The following is an 18,831-nucleotide window of genomic DNA, read 5'->3' on the forward strand; positions in this document are numbered from 1 at the left end:
GTGTGTGTGTGTGTGTGTGTGTGTGTGTGTGTGTGTGTGTGTGTGTGTGTGTGATGGGGAGGCAGGCTAAATCAGATGGCCTTTGCAGATTCCTTCTAACTTTCACTGGCTTTCCTCCATTCCTCCATGCCTGGAATTCCCTCCCTCCTCTTTGCCATCTCCTGGCTTCTCTGGCTTCCTTCAAGTCCCAGCCAACATCCCACCTGCTCTGAGATGCTTTTCTGGATCACTCTAAATGCTAGTGCCTCCCTGTGATGAGCTCCCACTTAGCTTGTTTGTTCATATCTTTTTATGTGCTGTCTTGAGGGAAGGGATTGATTTCTACTTTTTTTTTTATATGTCCAGTGCTTAGTACAGTGCCTGGTGTATAGTAGTGTAATGGGAATGTAAATTTAAAGATCTTCCCTGCCCCTAGGCTAAAGTGCACCTGGAGCCTGGGGTGGGAGGCTTGTTTTTCAGTAGATACTTCTTGATTGGCCAGTGAGTCTGTAAGATTGTTACATTCTCTGAGCCAGGGGAAGGCTATATAAGCCCTGATGTGTAGCTTTGTTTTGGGGCTCACTTTGAGAAGTGTTCTGTGATTTGATATGGATTCTGGGAAGCCGTTGTCCAGAGCCCCCGGGGTTTGAAAAACCCAGATGTTGAAACCCAGATGTTAATTTGGTATGGATGTAATGGTTGGACAGTTTGGAAAGCTGTCTACTTGATCTGTTTCTGTCTTGATAATTCTGCCTGTATACTTTGAAGTTCAGGGTGCTGACCTTTTTCCCCTGAATGAGGTAAACGATATATGTTTGACTGATTAAAGTAAGCTTGTTAACCCATTTTGAGTCGCTTTCCTTTATCAAAGCAGATCCAAGAACCTGTGGTGGCAGCAAATCCTGAGGACGCTTGGGGTGCTTGCTGCTACAAGTAGGTGCTTAATAAATGCTTGTTGGCTTGACTGGGGCCCCAAGCACATCTCTAGAGAAGGCAGCTAAGTAGTACAGTGGATAGAGTACCAGGCCTGGAGTCAGGAAGACTTGAGTTTGAAGCCTTCCTTGCTAGCTGTGTGACCCTGGGCAAGTCACTTAACCTCTCTTTACCTCAGTTTCCTCATCTGTAAAATGGGGATAATAACCACCCTCCCAGGGTTGCTGTGAGGATCAAATGAGATAATGTAGGTGAAGTTCTTAGCACATAGTTGGCACCTAATAAATGCTTATTTCCTTCCCTGCTCTTCACTGTGAGAACCAAGAGGGATGGTCTAGTGATTGTATCAGCAAGGGAACTGGCAGGGAGTCTCAGAAAGAGAAACTGAGGCAGACAGGGTTAAGTGACTTGCCCAGGGTCACACAGCTAGTAAGCATCTGAGGCTGGATTTGAACTCAGGTCTTCCTGACTCTCAACCCAGTGCTCTAACCACAGCACCACCTAGCCCCTATAGCCTTTGGGCAGCACAGGCCTGCACTGTGTAATGGAAAGAGCACTGGATTTAGAGTAGAATCACCTGAGTCTGAATCCTGCCACTTACCACTTGTGTGACCTCTCTGGGACTCAGTTTCTTCATCTGTAAACTGAAAGATCCCCTAAGATCCCTTTTCCAGTTCTATATGTAGAAGCAAGGAGCCCAACTCCTGTCAGGCTGCAAGTCTCCTACAACATTCCTGCTCATGCATGAGTACATACCCACCCATGCATACAAACACTGCCACCTTGTTAGGGACAGGAAAGAAAATAATGACACTGGGTGATGCAGAATGCAAAGTGTTACTGGGAATGCCTGATCTCATGAGGCATCTTCACAGTCTGCTAGGGTTGGGAGACACCATCCAAGGTCATCTTATATCTCCGCCCCACCCTTCCTGCCCCTCTTCTTTTAGGCAGACTCATCTAAGGAGGCCCAGGCCCTGCCTCCTCCCTCACTCCCCTTCTCCACTGGCAATCATAATGAGGAGGCATGTTAAGGATGTCCCAGAGGACTCTAGGGAAGGTGACGGCCCCAGAGACAGATGCCCAGGAGCCCAGGGAAAGATGGGCCCTGTGGCTCAGCTCCCTTCAGCAACGCTTCATCAGCTCCCAGAACTGGGGACACTCCAGCGTGCTGAATCGACTTCTATGTGGAAATGGCATTATCTTCACCCACTGGACTTCAAAGGGGGAGCGGAGCCGGCATCCTGGGAAGCTAATCGGATTTATTTAGTTCTATCTCTCTCCTGGGACAGGGCGTAAAGAAGATATTTATGTATCTACATCACGCTAGGCCTGGTTTAGCCATGGAGGGAGATGAGCTTTTAAAGTTAAAAGCTGTTTGCACACCCACAACCCTGAAGCCTTAATGCTGTGTCATAGGCTGGACCCAGCGTAAGCAAGGAGAGGCTTCCTTCCAGGGTCTCACCTCCAGGGCTGCTGAGCATGCATCTGGGAGAGGGATAGTCCTACGTACAGCCTCAAAGGAAGGCCCAAGTCTTTTAAACAGACTGGTAGATTTCCTCACTTTTTTTTTTTTGTAGGGCAAGGGAAGGTGAATAATAGTGCTTTAAGGTTCACACAGGGTAACTAGGTGGTAAGTGGATCCTCTTCCTGAGTTCAAATCTGGCCTTAGACATTTCCTAGCTGTGTGACTCTGGGTAAGTCACTTAACTCTGCCTCAGTTTCCTCATCTGTAAATGAGCTGAAGAAGGACATGGCAAACCACTCTAGTATCTCTGCCAAGAAAGCCCCAAATGGGGGCATGAAGAATCTGTTACGACTGAGTAATATTTCAGTCAAGGATAGAGAAGGTCTTTATATATGTTATCTCAATTGATCTTCACAACCTGGTACTATTTTTAGCACCATTTTACAGATGAGGAAACAGAGCTGGAAAGGATTTTGGAAGTTTTGAGTTCAGGCTCCTCATGTTATAGATTGAGGAATCAGAGGCACAGAGTTTAATGAAAACAGACCTGACCTCTCTCATGCATTTACATGAGACCTCTCCCATTCAGCCTCAGACAGACCCCAGAGCTGGAAGCCCAAGTTGACTCCCACTCTCTAGGATCAAGAGAAAGCCCTGAGGATGGACTAGGATGCTTCCTGCCTTGTTGGAATTCCTCTCCTACTCTCCCCTCCCCTGCCCTCCCATGCCCAGCATCTGCTTCTAGGGGGAACCTTCTTTGTAACTTTTGTCATGGACACTGACCTGCAGGCATTGAAAGCATGACTTAGCCAGGGTCACATAGCCACTGTGTGCCAGAAGCAGGGCTCTAAACCCTCGTGTTCTCAGCTCCAAGGCCAGACCCATATTCTCTTCCACTGCCTACCTCTCATCCTACATGTAGTAAGCATTTAATAAATGCATGTTGAATTAGACTAGATTGTATTGTGTCGAAGTGGATAAATATGTAATAATGAAATTTGGTTTCATGATTCTGACTTCTAAGCCCTCTGATTAGAGACACACACACACACACACACACACACAGAGGAAACTGAAGTTAGTGTCAGAAAAGGAATTTTCCCAAACCCAACCACAAGACGGGTGGAGGTCCCCTTGAAGTAGGGGATGCTCCCTCAGGCATATCCTCCCTTGCTGTGCCCCAGCCTCTCTGGGCTGCTGTTCCCAAACAGAAGGGCTCTGGCTGAGAGCACCAGGCCCCAGCAGTTGTAGTTTGCAGTGATAGGAAGTGTGATGACCTGTTGCCTAGGGTTAAAGCAGTGTTTTTTAGGAAGTGACTCCTAACAACCTCCCTGACATCCTGTAGCAAAGTCAGGAGCTGGGCTTTTTGTTTCCCTCATTCCCCTTAAGAGAAGAAATCCCTGGAGAAGGAAGGACCTAGTTAGTAAGTATTAGCTGGAATAAAACCAGCTGAGCGTCTCCCCCTCCCACTCCCCTTTCACAGGCTTAGGGGAAAGGCAGAGACCAAGTAGCCAGCAGACAGCCACCCAAATCCAGGGGAGCAGAGATGCAGAGTATGGGAGGGGAGTGACTCCAGGGAGGCAGGAAGCATCCCAATCTGTCCCTAGGGCTTTCTCAGGATTCCCTTGATCCTGGGGAGGGGAGTCACATAGCATCTTGGGGTTCTGGGCTCTGTCTGAGGGTGAGAGGGAGAGATTTCATGTAAACTGCACAAGGGAGGTCGGGCCTGTTTCCAATTAGCTTCTTTGTGCCTGAGCTCTGCCGGTCTCCACACCCAGGCTGTGAGTTTATTTGTCTGGCTTTGTGTTACACTCATCCCAGAATCTCCCCAGCTGCAGGTCATTTTCAAGTTTGGCCTCAGGTTTCAACTTTTACTGAGTGGGGGGGGGGGGGGTAGCTCCCCCGGAGAAAGAGAAACAGCTGCCCTTTCTTGTCTAGATCAGCATTTCGTTGGCCTCCCCCACTCTCTCCTGGGCCCATCTTTCAAAAGAAACTAAGACTTATATGCTGGTCCCTGGGAGTCAGTGCCCAGCCTCCAGGCCTGACTATGAACCGAACTCACCTGTCTTCCCATTCACCTGGCTACAGCTGTCTCCTCCTTTCCTTGGCTCCCTACCTCATCTACTTTTACCCTTAGACATCTTTTTGTGGATTCCAGGAATCTGGGCCTTCAATCTCCATTTTCCTCCCTTTCTGGCAGTTTGAGCTAATGGGTCTTCCTGGTCTACTGTTTTATTGGGAAACCTCCCTCCCTACAAGGGGCAGAAGGCCAGCTCCTGCCTGGAAGCTGATTCATAGAACCGCAGGGCTGGAAGAAATACTCAGTGACTGTCTAGGGCAGAAGCGGGGCATTGGGGAAGGAATGGTGCAGCTGTGTCACAAGAGGTGGGTTCAAGTCTCAGCTCTACTTTTTACTAACTGTTTTTCCTCGGAAAAGGCCATTTGTTCCTCTGTGCCTTGGTTTCCCCTTCTGTAAACATAAGAAGGTAGGATTTGAGATTGCTAAGCTTTGTTTTATTGTTTTTTTTTTTTTTTTTGCTTTTTGGAAGGGGGAGGGCAGGGCAATTGGGGTTAAGTGACTTGCCCAAGGTCACATGGCTAGTTTTTTGTGTTAAGTGTCTGAGGCCGAATTTGAACTCAGGTCCTCCTGACTCCAGGGCCGGTGCTCTACTCACTGCGCCACCTAGCCGCCCCTTAAACTTTGTTTTAATGTTAACATTTTGTGATTCAACCTGTGTGACCACGAACAAATTCCTTAATTGCTCCTGGCCTCAGTGTAGGAGTTAGAGAAGACGGCCTCCGAGATTTCTTTTAGCGTCTCCAGCTGGAATCACATGTGAGATACCCCCTGTCTTTCTTTGTGTCCTCGACACTCAGTAGGTGTTTAATAAATGTTCACTGACTGATTTACTGATTCCAAACTGAAAAGGGAAGCCTTTTTATAAGACCTAGAGCTGGCAGGGATGAATTCTGTCAGTTAATAGATTTGGAGACTTAGTAAGGAGCAGAGTCATGACTCAAACTCTCCTCTTCCCTCATCTCTCTCCCCTCTCATTCTTTTTCTCTTTCCCCCTCCCCCATTCTCTTTTTTCTTCTCTCTTCCCCCTTCTCTCTCTCCCTCCCTCCCTTTCTCTCCTTCTCCCCCTTCTCTCTCTCTCCCCTTCTCCCCCCTTCTTCCCCCTTCTCTCCCTCTTTTTCCTTTTCTCCCTCCTCTCTCTCTCTCTCTCCTTCTCCCTCCTTCTTCCTCCCTTCTCCCCCTTCTCTCCCTCTTTTTCCTTTACTCCCTCCTCTCCCTCTCCCCTTCTCTCTTCCCCCTCCCCCCCCTTAGTTATCTTCACATTTGTTATCCCATTAAAATGTGAGCTCCTTGAAGGCAGGGATACTTTGTATTTTCTTTGTAAGCCTGATGCTTAGAGTCATGTTTGGTACAGTCCTACTTGATTAATAAATTCTTACTGCCTGACTCTTTGTGATGACAGACCATTTTCCTTTCTCTCTCTCTCAATGATGACAACCCCATTTACCAGCCTGTAAGTGAAGAATGTAAAAATGTAATGTGCTGAGAACTGATGGAGGGTCAGAAGCAAAGAAAATGAGGGAATTCAGACTTTGTTCCCCAGGCTCCTGTGTCCCCCCACCCCTGAAAGCCACAAACACTCATAATCAATGCATCACACGTCCTGCATTATTTTCCAGCTAAGGCCAAAATATATGCATGCTATCAGTCTCCCCTAACTATCTCCTACAACTCCCAATCCCTTGAAACCTCAGCCAAGCAGCCACCAGCAGGGGTCTTGTTCAGGTACAGTGATCTTATCCAAACGAATGGACCTCTCTCCATTCATGTTATTTTTCCTCAAAGACAGAATTAAAGGGACAAAAGCATTTAGACATTCACACACATCGGTCTGGATAAGACATCTGTGTTACTTTGAAACTCAAATCCTGCTGTTCCGGAGTGTAAAACACATTAGAAACAAAAAAGGAAACAGACCCAGCAAGTCATACTATCCTCAGGCTCTTGAAATAGGCCCAGCAAGCCAGCTTCAATCAATATTCATTGACCTGAAATATTTATTGGGAAGATAAGCAACTTGGCATTTCACTGTGTTGATAACAAAGGCAGGTCAGGCACCATGGATGGGATGTTTACTAGATAACAAAATGACACTTTAAGCCATACATGGCACTCTCCCCTGGCTATAATTCGTTCTCTCCTTCCCTCCAACAGGCTACTACCTGTGTATATATTAGAATATTTGTGGTTGTTCCATTGTGTCTGACTTTTTGTGACCCCATTTGGGGTATCGTTGGCAAAGATACTGGAGTGGTTTGCCATTTCCTTATTCAGTTCATTTTTACAGATGAGGAAACTGAGGCAAACAGGGTTAAGTGACTTGCCCAGTGTCATACAGCTAGAAAGTGTCTGAGGCTGAATTTGAACTCAGATCTTCCCAACTCTAGGCCAGTACTCTATCCACAGGATCAATACCTACCTGTATTAGGGTATGTAATATTCTAATGTGTTAGAATATTTAATATTCTAATGTATTAGAATAAAAAAATCAGTCATTTATCAATGGAAGGGACCTCAATATGAAAGACTGAGGAAGAAAAATGAGACAAGTTTTTTTTTTTTTTTATTGAACTAGAGCTTATGTTTAGCCAGTTTTAAAGTGACTTTTCTCCTCAAAGAACACCATGAATGAAGGCCATTGTCTGATGTTGCAATACAGGGTATCTGATTGGCTTTTTGTGTATATCTTCTCTAAACCTTTGCTTTTGACCCCTTGGATATTTGGACAGCTAATACTCTAAGGAATAGAGTTAATGGTCCCAACTGAGAACTGCAAAATATATTTACATTGCAAGGATTATTTTCTCCTTCTTTTGGAGCTTCTTAGGTGGATATTTGAATCTGATTCACTTGTATGCTTTAAAGAAAGACATCAGAGATCCGCTAAGGCAGGGAAATGGCATGAAGAAGCCTACAACTTACCATATGAGAATGGGAAAGGCCACTGAGACTCAACAAGCATTCTATAAAGCCAGACATGTGCCGTAGTTAGCTCAAACAGGCTTGTGAAAACCGATTGTTAAATTTCAAGGAGCCAACTTACACTTTGGAAAGTGGCAAACTATAAATCAGGGCTTGATTTATTTATATAAGTGATAGAGAAAATGCTAATAAGGCAAATTAAATTTAAGAGTGTGTCATGCTCAGTGTCCTCCCCCACCCACTCCAGTGAGCTGGTTATTAAACATTTACCAACACACCCCTACCTAAAGCCCATGTTTAATTTTGGCCCACCTTACCTCAGAAATATTGATACGGCCTTCTTGGAAGGAACATGTTGTGGGGTCATGGGTGCAGAGGTTTCGATATTTGCACCAATGGCAGCGGAAGGCACTGTTGACACAGGACAGGCACCTGCATGGAGGGAGGAAAGGAAAGACAGAGAGAGAGATGAAATTGAGAATTGGTTCACACTGATCAGTTATTCCAGTGACACTGAGAGGCTAGAGTCACATACTTTATTTCCCACCCTTTAAAAAGATAATAGGGACAGCTCATAGCAATGAGAACCATTTGTTTTCCATCCAAAGCTCTTATAATAAGATCCTGTCACTAGTGAGTGAATGAAGCCAGAGAAAAGCAAGGTGATTCATTCATTCACCAGCCTTAGACAGGAAAGTAGTTTTAATATTGAATAGACTAGCAGATGTGGGGGCAGAGAAGAGAGGAAAAGGACTTGGAAGGAGCTTGGAATAGTGGAAAGAAGCCTTGACTGGTCAGAAGACCTGCCTCTTCTGCTATTATCGATTTACCCAGGCAGCCAGGTGTCACGATGGATAGGATGCTGGACTTGGAATCAGGAATCCCAGAGTTCAAATTCTATCTCAGGAAGTTACTAGCTGTGTGGCCCTGGGCAAATCACTTAATTTCTGTTTGCCTCAGTTTCCTTATCTCTAAAATGTAGATAATACTGGCACCTTCTTCAAGGGGCTGCTCTAAGGATCAAGTAAGATAACATATGTAAAATGTTTTTCAAACCTTAAAGTACCATATAAGTGCTAGCTATTACTATAACATTTCTGAGCCCCAATTTCCTTACCTATAAAACGGAGACAATAAATTGACCTTATAAGGAGAGGATCAAATAAGATTGTATCTGTGAAAACACTTTAAAAAGCAATAAAATGTATTATAAAATAGAAGATGTTATTCTCAAGAGTTAAAGACTTCTTATTATTTGGGGCTGGTGATTATCTCAGAAATTTGGGGGTATTTGAATGTGGGAAAGAGAGGGTAGTGGATTAGCCGACCCTCTTGTTCTTCCTCCAGAATCTAAGACCTAAGCAAGTACAATTAAAGTGTATCACGTAGCCCTTGGGACAATATAATCTGAATTCATTGTGACACATGGGCTTCCTTGCCATACAACAGAGAAACCTTTGCTGCTTTTTTGGTATTTCTCAGAGATGGCCTGCATCGGTGTGTGTAAGGAGGAGAGACTGTCCCATTGATAAAATGGACCTGGTTTTAGGGGATGAAGTAGATCATGAACCTCCTTTAATTGCTTTCCCCACTAAACTGGCTAGGAGAGAGTAAGAAACAGAAGCTTTTATCTCACCTGTGCCATTGATAAGGCATTGAGAGACAGTATGGTGTAGTGAGGTCGTCTAGGTGGGTGGTATAGACCCCTGGCCTTAGAGTTAGGAAGATCTGGGTTTGAATACTGTCCCAGACACTTACTATACCTTATACCCCAGACACCTATACTACACCAAATTACTGAATCTCTCTGGGCCTCAGTTTCCTCATTTGCAAAATAAGGGGATTGTAATAAATGGTTTTAGCTCTGAATCTATGATCCTATCCTAGAACCACCTCAGTGGTCTTGGTCAAATTGCTTAACATCTGTGGCTGGGTCTGAGCTTCCTCATCAAAAAACAAAAAGGAATTTGACCAAGATTCTTTCCCCTATAAGAATATGACCATCGGACTCCAAATCTAGAGATGCCAATTTATATTTTTGCTTTTTATTTGTAAATGAACCTGAGAAAACAAAATTTTGAGTGAGTGTAGAGACAGAATGAAAAAGAAAGGAGTTGCTGGAAACTAGCATTAAATTTCTCTTTATAGTTAGCCTTTATATAGCATTTTAAGGTTTGTTAAGTGCTTTACAAATATTTTCTCCTTTTTTCTTCCCAACAATCCTGGGAGGTAGGCATTATTATTATGTGCATTTTACAGATTAGGAAACTAAGACACAGAGAGGTAACTTGACTTGCCCAGGGTCACATAGCTAGAAAGTGTCCGAGGCTGAATTTGAACTCTGATCCTCTTGACTCCAAGTCTAGCACTCTATCCACTGTACCATCTAGTTGCCTATAAGCAATATATACAGACGCAGGACCTGAACACAGGTCTTCCTGGCTATGAGGTCAGCTCTCAAGAAAGTAGAGGAGACTTCGGGCTTCAAAGGGGGATTTGATGATTGAGGGAGTTCAGAAAGTGGAGATGCTGAAAGTGCTGAGAAGCAAAAGGTGAGGTCCCCAAGGCTGCTAGAAGGTGACTCAAGTCAGTTAGGCTTAAGGTTTAGGGCTGGCTTCTTGTCAGAGTTGGGTGTACTATCTACTGCCACCTTGTGGGGCTCGTGTTACTGTCAGGAGTCAGCAGCAGGGTGACACTGGCCATGCTCCCCGTATCAGCTATGAATATTCCAGAGACGCTTCTTCAGCTTAGTTTCCCCATAATGCCCAAACCTACCTACTTTTTGCCCCTGACCCTCCGCCTCTTATGTCAGACTCATGACCCACCGGCTGCATGAGAGCCCAAAACCCAAGTGTTGCCTAAACCAGATTAAAATGTAATTAGGAAATGTTTAACAAAACAAGTAAAAATGCAATAAAACACAGATGACGTTAATTTGTGGTTTTCTAAGTCAATATGCATGCTTGTTTCTATTTGAGTTTGGTACCACTGCTTAAGTGATTGGTTTGAGAGTTTCTGTCTATAGCAAGGACTCACAGATAGGCATCCTCCAAAAACAAAATAACATAGGGGTTATTTGATGAACACACAGAAGCCATTCATTCAGCTTCTTTCAGGTCCACTTTTGGATATGATTGGACTCTGTGGACCAATGTCCTTTAGTCTCATGGGCATGCACTCATAGCATATTCTCAGATTCAGTAGGATCTGGTTTTTAGGAAATTCTATCATGGAATGTAGAAAAATATTGGAAAGGAGACTGGGGGCTCTTGGCCCCAGCCCTAGAGGACCAATGAGTTCTCCTAAGAAGGAAGGTATAAAAACACTAGATTTTTTATGTTAAAAACCAAAACCAAAACCCGAGTTTCAGGGAGATTGATTTCAGTCCAAAATAAGGAAGAACTTCCTAATAGAACAGTACAAAAATAGGGTGCACTTTCTTGACGTGGGGTCTGGAAGACCCAGGAATTGGGTGCCCTGTCACTGGAGGTGGCCAAACAGAGTCTGGATGAGCACTTCTCGGGAATGTTGGAGAGAGGATACATGGACATTGGGCCTAGAATCCCACTAGCTGACCTTAGAGGTCCCTTCTGGTCCTGTGTGACCTTGAGCAAATCCCTTAATCTCTGGACCTTGGCTTTTTTTTTTTTAATGTGTAAAAGTCAAGTCCTGGACAAGAGGATTTCTAAGGTTCTTTGGTTCCAAGATGTTCAATCATGAATGCTGGGCTGGAAACATCACAGGATCCCAGATTTAGAGCAAACAAGGACTTCAGGGGTCATTAGGACAATTCCTTCATCTTCCAGGTGAGGAAACTGTCCAGAAAAGGTCACGTCTGTAGTAAGTGGTTGGGGTTGGATTTGAACCCAGTTTCTGCAGCTCTAGAGCAAGAGCTGTTTTTTCCTACAAGAAGAAGGATGTTTTTGGCAGCAAAGTGAAATTTCTACTGCCAAAGCCTCCTGGTTTCTACTGCAATCCTGTACACTGTGACAGCATCCATATTGCTACAGTAACCTGAGAGAGAAAGCAGTGACATCACAGAAGGTTGTCATGGAGATGAGGATGCTGTCACAAAGGATGCATTCTCAAGGGAGGAGGGCTTGGTTCAGGCTTTAGTTCTCTGCCCTATTGGCAAGATTAATAAGATGGGGGTGGAACAGAGAGGACCATCAGGGTAGCAAGGGCTGTGCTGGGCTTTGGGAAAGAGAAGGAAGAGGTTAGAGCCTCAAGATTCTCAAGTTTCCAAAATGCAAGATTGGTGAGGGTGGTTCTTGGGAAGCCTGGCCTCATTTTAGATCTTGCTCTTGGCTCTCCTTCTTCCTTTGCACCCAGGCCTACCTTAGTTAGCCCTAAGACTCTGACTCTCTCCTTTTCCAGGACAAAGCTAACTACAAATGTTTTGGGTTTTTTCCCCATTGGTGCTCAGTAGTCTTGCGCAGCTAGGTGGTGCAGTGAATAGAGCACTGGATTTTGCAGTCAGGAAGACTCATCTTCATAAGTTCAAATAAGGCCTCAGACACTTACTAGCTGTGTGACACTGGCCAAGTCACTTAACCCTGTTTGCCTCAGTTTCCTCATCTGTAAATGAGCCAGAGAAGGAAATGGCAAACCACTTCAGTGTCTTTGCCAAGAAAACCCCAAATAGGGTCAGGGAGAGTTGGACACGACTGAAATGTCTGAACAGCTCAGTAGTCTCTGTTCTCTGCCTCTCTAGTGACCTTATTCTAAAAATGTAAATGCAGATCTAAGCAGAAAAGATCAAGGACTGGGGGTTTGTTTAGCTATTTATTTGAACCCTCTCCCCTCTTCTGAGAAAATTCTTTGTTCTGGCTCAGTGTTGTCCCTCTCCAGTACACTCCCCAGCCCGTGTCCTACAAACATGACATTAGTACAGTCCTGACCCCTGCTCAGGCCCTGTGTGTCCTGTGCTGGGTCTCAGAATATATATTATTCCTAGGATTTGGGTCTCTGGGAATTACCTGATTGGGCTCAGCGTCTACCCTCCACCTCTCTGCTGAATGCCCAGGGCCACTGGCTCCATGCCCCTTCCTGTAGCCAAAGAGATGCCCTTCTTCAAGCCAAATGCATGTGAGCCTGTAAGAGGAGACTCAGAGCCTTTCCAAGAGAGGGCTCATTCAAAAAAAAAAAAAAACTCCATGCAAAGGCCGATCCTTCATCCCTGTCCCTTCTGGCTAGGACTCTCACTGAAGACATTCTCAGCTCTGTGTACAGTTACAGAATCATACAGCTTGGGGGCACCATCAGGTTATGCTAAAGCCCCAGGAGGAGCTTGGTTCTATCAAGTAGGCTACGTTTAGACCATCCTAGAAATCCTTTCTCTGCTTCTTCTCAGGAAGGTTGAAGGAAGGAGGGCACAGAGGGCATCCCTCCCCTTCTCCCCAGCTTCTTTTATTTAACCTGTGCTGCCTCAGACCAGTTCTCCTTTTCCTCATGTCTACTTCATAGGTGCTGATCTTCAATGGAGTCTTTCCCAAGACCAAGTCTCTTCTACCTTCAAATGCATATGGCGCCTTCCTACTGCCCCCTCAATTTGTATACTGCCATCTCCATCTTCAAAAGCCCCTTTCCCCTCACCTTCAGTGTCTATGAATGGGTAATTTTTTGCTGCTTTGCTATGAAGACCTAGGATTCCATCAGGGTCATTGTAAATGAGTTTGTAAATGGGTCAAGAACTCAACCTTTTACCAGAGCCTCCATGTCTGAATTGAGGTACCTTTTGGTTCAGAGATCTGTGATTCTGGGTGAGGACTGGGGGTAGGAGCTGCTGGGACTGGGGAGAGGGTGGAGACTGTGGTCAAGGGATAAATAATGCTTACAGTTGGTGGGCACTGCAATTGTAAAACTTGAACTCAGTGCTGACAAATATCTTCCCTGTCTCCTTGGACCTTAGTTGTAGTTCAAGGCCAAACCAGTCTGGAAGAGAAAGGAGAGGAGAATGAACAAACAGGCATTCTGATGAGAGGTTGGGGGAGAAGAGCACTCTCCAGATGTGGGCCAGGAGGAAACCCTACAGATTAGATCTGTGAGTTTAAATCTGGTCACCTCTACAGTAGTCAGATAACTTTTATGCTTTCTGTTTTCTTGTGCTTTTTCTAACACACACACACACAAGTGTGTACTCCCACTTTCCTTTGTAAATAAATACTGCCTAACTTTACGTTGGCACCAGCATATGGAGCTAGGAAAAAGACAAAGGAAAAGGGGAGTGGATGTTCAAATGATAAGCTTCTGCAAGGGGGCAATAGCTTGGGAGTGAATGGCCAGGCCTGACACTAGTCTTAGGACCAACCAGAACTGGAACCCTGCCTTCAGACTGACCAGGGTTCAAATGATTTCTTGAGGCTATGAGTCTAGTAGGGAGATAACACAACTTGCCGTTTAGATGACATTCAAACCCTTCTAGGAGCTATGACGTTTTTTCCCTCACCTGTGTCCTCACAAGGGGTGAAACCCTGGGCATTGTGAGCATGAGCTAATGGGAGTTTTTGGAATGACTTCTCAATCTTTCTAGGAGTCTGTTAATCAGCTGAAGCTTGTATCACCTCTCAAAAGGGGAGCCACCTTTTATTTTTCTTACTGCTGATTCTAAGCAAGTCAATTTTATTCCATTCAATTTAATATGCATTTATTAAGCACCTACTATGTACCAGGCATTGCAGTGGGTACTGGGGATACAAAGACAAAAAAAAAACCCAAAGTAACACTTGTACCTGCCTTCAGGGAGCTTACAATTCTCCTTAGGGGAAATACCATATAAGCAGATAAGTAACTTCAAAATCTATTTAAAAGAAAAAAATTGGGAGTGGGAAATACTAACCATCCAAATTCTGACTCAGTTGAAAGAGGACTTGCTTAATTGACCATATGTTCTACCATCTCTTGGTTTGGGTTGAGGTAAAAGCAGCTACTGAGGGACTTTCAGTTTTATCAGAGCCCTGGAAAGCATTCAGCGCTTGATCCACAGAGGGGACTCAGTAGATTTGACTCCATATTCCATGATCCAAAATAACCCTGAGTGCACAAATAATATAATGGTATACCCCAGCTCCTGTCCTGTTTCTGGCCTTCAGGATAAGGGTAGGCTCAACTCAGGGAGGGGATGGCATGAGAATGCTCTGCTTAGCACCCTGCCTTTTTCATGGCTCCCTTTTCTCCTTGGTGGGAGCCTCCTCCTGTTAAAGATCCCTTCTTACCTTGATCCACAGGGATGGCAGGGACATCCTTGACCCCAGGGGAGGTACAGATAACCTGATTCCCCGCCACCTGCCCTTCCACTTCTGTCAGGTTCCCAAAAGCACAGGTAACACCTGCAGACAGGTCTGGGGCATCACTGACGGTCAGGCTGAGCTGAAAGAGAAGGAGATGCAATTTAATTCAATCCAACATGTCCACTTAGGGTCTTCTACAAGGTAGGCACTATAATAGGTACTGGGTACACAAAGACAAAAATGAAACACTTCTTGCCGTCATGGAGCATATATTCTACTGGAAAATATCAGAAACTGCAATGGTGGAATGTTATAGAGGAATACACACAAGGATGGGATTCAGAAGAGGTGGGTTCAAGTTTTAGTACCGTTACTAATCCCCTGTGTCACATTTGGTGAATCTGGGCCTCAACTTCCTTTCCTGTAAAATCAGAGCTAGAGAGAGCCTTGGAAAACATCTAGTTTAAGCCCTTCATTTGAGAGATGTGTAAACTGAGACCTGGAGAAGTTCTATAGGGAGCTTTCAAGGCATACTGTATTCCCAGCTTCCTGGCACAGTACCAGACACACAATAGGTGCTTAGTCAATGCATATTGTTTGATTGATAGTATTTCCCAGTCCCACTGTTAGTTACTTTGTTCCCAAATTTCTGGTCTAGTCTGGTTCCCTTCAGACAATGGACTCCCCACATCATCCACCCACCCTGTTCTATAGAGGACAGACCTCTTTCTAGGAATGTGGGAACTGAAATAATGGGTGGTTTAGCAGTTAATTAATGCTCATGGATGTTCATAAAAATCCTCTGAAACTGAATGACAGTGCAGGGCCCGAGGACATGCAACATTTTGGGCTGAACCTTGACAGGTGGCTAAAGGATTTTCTATCTTGAACTCACACAGGTATGGGATTAATTGCCCTCCACCCCCAAATACACATAGAAATAACTCTTGATTTATGCCAGTGAAGGGGAAGTAGCAGTGTTAAGGGTAACCTCAAACAGTGAATAATGGCAAAAAAAATGGGTTTGGAATATGTTTCAGGCCTACTTCATTTCATGAAATCCTCTGGATGAAAAAGTCTCAAATAAAACAAAAATAAAAGCAGATGAGATAGGCTTTGGGGAGGGTAGTAATTTATTATTCACTTTTTTTTTTTTTAAGATTTTCAATCTAGCTTTTCCCCAAGAATTAAAGTCAAACTTACAAGACACTTTACTTTTTTCAAAGTCAGAATAATATAAGTCCTTCTCTAGTCCTATAGCAGTGCTCTCTCTCTCTCTCTCTCTCTCTCTCTCTCTCTCTCTCTCCCTCTCTCTCTCTCTACCTCTCTCTCTCTCTCTCTCTCTCTCTCTCTCCCCCTCTCTCCCTCTCCCTCTCCCTCTCTCTCCCCCCCTCATTTTTTCACATTTTTATTTAAAGATTTGAGTTCCAAATTCTCTCTTCCTCCCCACCCCCTTTCCCTTTCACTTCTTTTAAAAAGTGAATTCACTATAGAATTCCTCTAAATGGAAAGCTCTGCCAGTGGATTTAAAACAAGATTCAGCTTAAACTGCGTGTGGCTTTTGACATAGAGTCAGCCCCCTCCACACACTGTGTTTGGGGTACTTACCAATCGGCTGTGTTCAGAGACGGAGATACTGCTGGGTTTTACCTTGAGGCTCATGCATTGGCTGATGTTTGCAGCAAACCTGTTTGCTTCCCGCGCCCTCTGGCATTTGTCCCTCCGGGAGCACCTACAATAGACATCAAGTCATGGAAGGGACAGAGCTCTTATTTCCCCTTGGACAGGATAAGTGACATGGGGGCCTGCCATGATGGAATTGAGGACTGATCCATTTGGGCCTTTCCCTGTTTTTCTCTCTCTTCTCCTCCTAGGCAAAGGACTCCTTCTGGCTGCTATCTAAGAACAACTACTATGCTGACTTCTATTGAACTCAGGCTGAATGGGAATGGATTCAACATACAGCAAAGGAGATTGAGCTTAGACACAAGAAGGCAAGATCCAAGGCTGAAACTTCTATAGAAGAATGAAATGCTGGTGGCACAGACACAGATGACTCTGACAGGGCTATTGGATAGCATAGTGGATGGGGCACAGGACTAGCAGTTATGAAGATGTCAGTTCAAATCCTACCTTAGATGCGTACTAGCTGTGTGACCCATGGCTGGTCACTTAACCTCTCAGTGCCTCTGGTTCCTTGTCTGTAAATTTGATTTCTGATTATCCTTCTAACTCTAAATATATTATCCGATAAAAGTGGTGCTTTGCTTAAAAAGCATCAACCAACTTAGATTTTTTAAAAAAGGCATTGACTTGATATAAAGAAAACTTAACAATGACAACCATCCAAAGGTGCAATGGGCAGTCAGCATGTAGTGAGTTTCTTTTCACTGGAAGTCTCAGATAGAGGGTGAATGGCTAGTCTTTGGGGATGTTATTGAGAGAAGTCTTGTTTGAGTACGGGTTGGTACCAACCTCAAATGGCTCATTGACCAGATCATTTCCTCCATTACTGTCCCCTTGTGCTCTCAATGTAGACTGCACAGAGTTCCAGACCACCCTGATGCCTAATCCCAGAATCCATTTTCCCCTCATCACCTACTTGCCCATTGTCTCTACTGAAAAGCCTGATAATGAGCAGTTCTCTGTAGCAGAGACTTCCAATGCCTGCTTTGGTCCTTCTAACCAGATGGTAATGCGTGACCCACATCATGGCCTCTTGTGTGCTATACCATGGTGATGGGGTACCCAAGGACGTCAATGCTTCCATTGCCACAATCAAGACCAAGAGAACCATTTATTTCATAGATTAGCTTCCCATTGGCTTCAAATTTGGAATGGATTACCAGTCTCCAACTATGCCACCTGGTTGAGAACTGGCTGGAGTACAACAGGCAGCATGCATGCCCAGGAACACAATAGCCGTTGTTGAAGGATGGGTATGTCTAGATCACAAGTTTGACCTTATGTATGCCAAGTGGGCACTTGTGCACTGGCATGTGTGAAGGCATGGAGGAAGAATTCTCTGAGGCTCAGGAAGATTTGGCTGTCCTGGAGAAGAATTATGAGGAAGTAGGCACAGATTCTATAAAGGGCGAAGATGAAAGCGAGGAATTCTAGAACATATCTAGCAAACAAACTGATCTGGCCCCAAATAAAATCTTTCCTTACTTGTGATTTTAAAAAATCCTGGCAAGGATTCTGGTAAGAACTCATTGATGCTTAACATCCTACAAAGCTGGGACAAGTTGATGGAGGGAGTTCAAGAGGGAAGGGACTGTTCGTTCCTACTTTTGTTTCCACAGCACCTGGTAAAGCGATTCTCTTTATAGGTGCTTCATAGATGTTTGCTGTTGTCAATGCAAAGTGGATAAAGTGCTGGCTTTCTAGATAGAAAAATCTGAGTAATTCACAGATTGATTAGCTGTGTGACTCTGGACAAGTCATTAACCTCTCTCAACTCAGTTTCCTTATCCATAAAATGGGGCTAAGTTAATAATAGCACCTACCTTAGGGTTGTTATGAGGCTTAAAGGAGATACTGCTATTGGATGTATCTTGACTATATTGTATTGGATAGAGAGACCAGAGAATCCAAAGTTGAAATGGGGCTCAGTGACCACTGAATCCAAAACGCCCTCAATTTACATTTGATACCAGTTGATTCTTATGGTTAGAAATTGCTTTTATCTCTTCCCATTTGTAAGACGTATATTTAGGATAATTGGGATGCAATGCTTCCTGCAGACAAAGGGAGAGAGGAGAAATGCCAACCGGGGCCATCTCAGATGACCAGGAGGGACCATCTAAGGGCAATGTCTCTTTTTTAGGGCCTCTGTATGTTTCTCCTGGATTTTTTTTTAAAGCAATTGGGGTTAAGTAACTTGCCCAAGGTTACACGGCCAGTGTTTTTTGTGTGGGTGTTAAGTATCTGAGGCCGGAATCGATCCCAGGTCCTCCCTACTCCAGGGCTGGCGTTCTTACTCACTGTGTCACTTAGCTGCCCCTCTCCTGGATTTTTTTAAACCTCTCTGGGCCTCAGTTTCCTTTTCCTATAAATTGTGGGGCTTTACACAGATGATCTCTGAGGTCCCTTCTTCCACCTTAAACTCATGATCTTCCTCTCCCTGCTCTGAGCCGCTGGTAACTTGGGCTCTGTAGAGCTAAGTGCCCTCACAGCCAGGGAGGCCAGGGCCTGCTGCTGAGGAGAAAACTCACTGAGGT

The 18,831-nt window shown here is 44.6% G+C and overlaps 1 protein-coding gene across 3 annotated transcripts in view; it reads right to left on the reverse strand.

Annotated features, from left to right (window-relative positions):
• PLXNA2 (plexin A2) overlaps nt 1–18,831 on the reverse strand; it is a 319,997-nt gene that overhangs the window by 90,727 nt on the left and 210,439 nt on the right. For 2 of the 3 annotated variants that reach the window (XM_069074756.1, XM_069074757.1), the window contains exons 6-9: nt 16,217–16,340; nt 14,594–14,747; nt 13,217–13,313; nt 7,697–7,811 (exon numbers count right to left, since the gene is read on the reverse strand). In XM_069074756.1, the coding sequence (XP_068930857.1) occupies nt 7,697–7,811; nt 13,217–13,313; nt 14,594–14,747; nt 16,217–16,340 (490 nt within the window). Of the gene's footprint in view, nt 1–7,696; nt 7,812–13,216; nt 13,314–13,367; nt 14,748–16,216; nt 16,341–18,831 lie in introns of those variants that run through there. The other variant, XM_069074758.1, reaches the window with a different exon arrangement.

Source organism: Petaurus breviceps, unplaced genomic scaffold (assembly GCF_028583685.1).
Source record: "Petaurus breviceps papuanus isolate PSGF00001 unplaced genomic scaffold, PetGlider_PUasm1.0 90895, whole genome shotgun sequence".
Taxonomy (NCBI): Eukaryota; Metazoa; Chordata; class Mammalia; order Diprotodontia; family Petauridae; genus Petaurus; species Petaurus breviceps.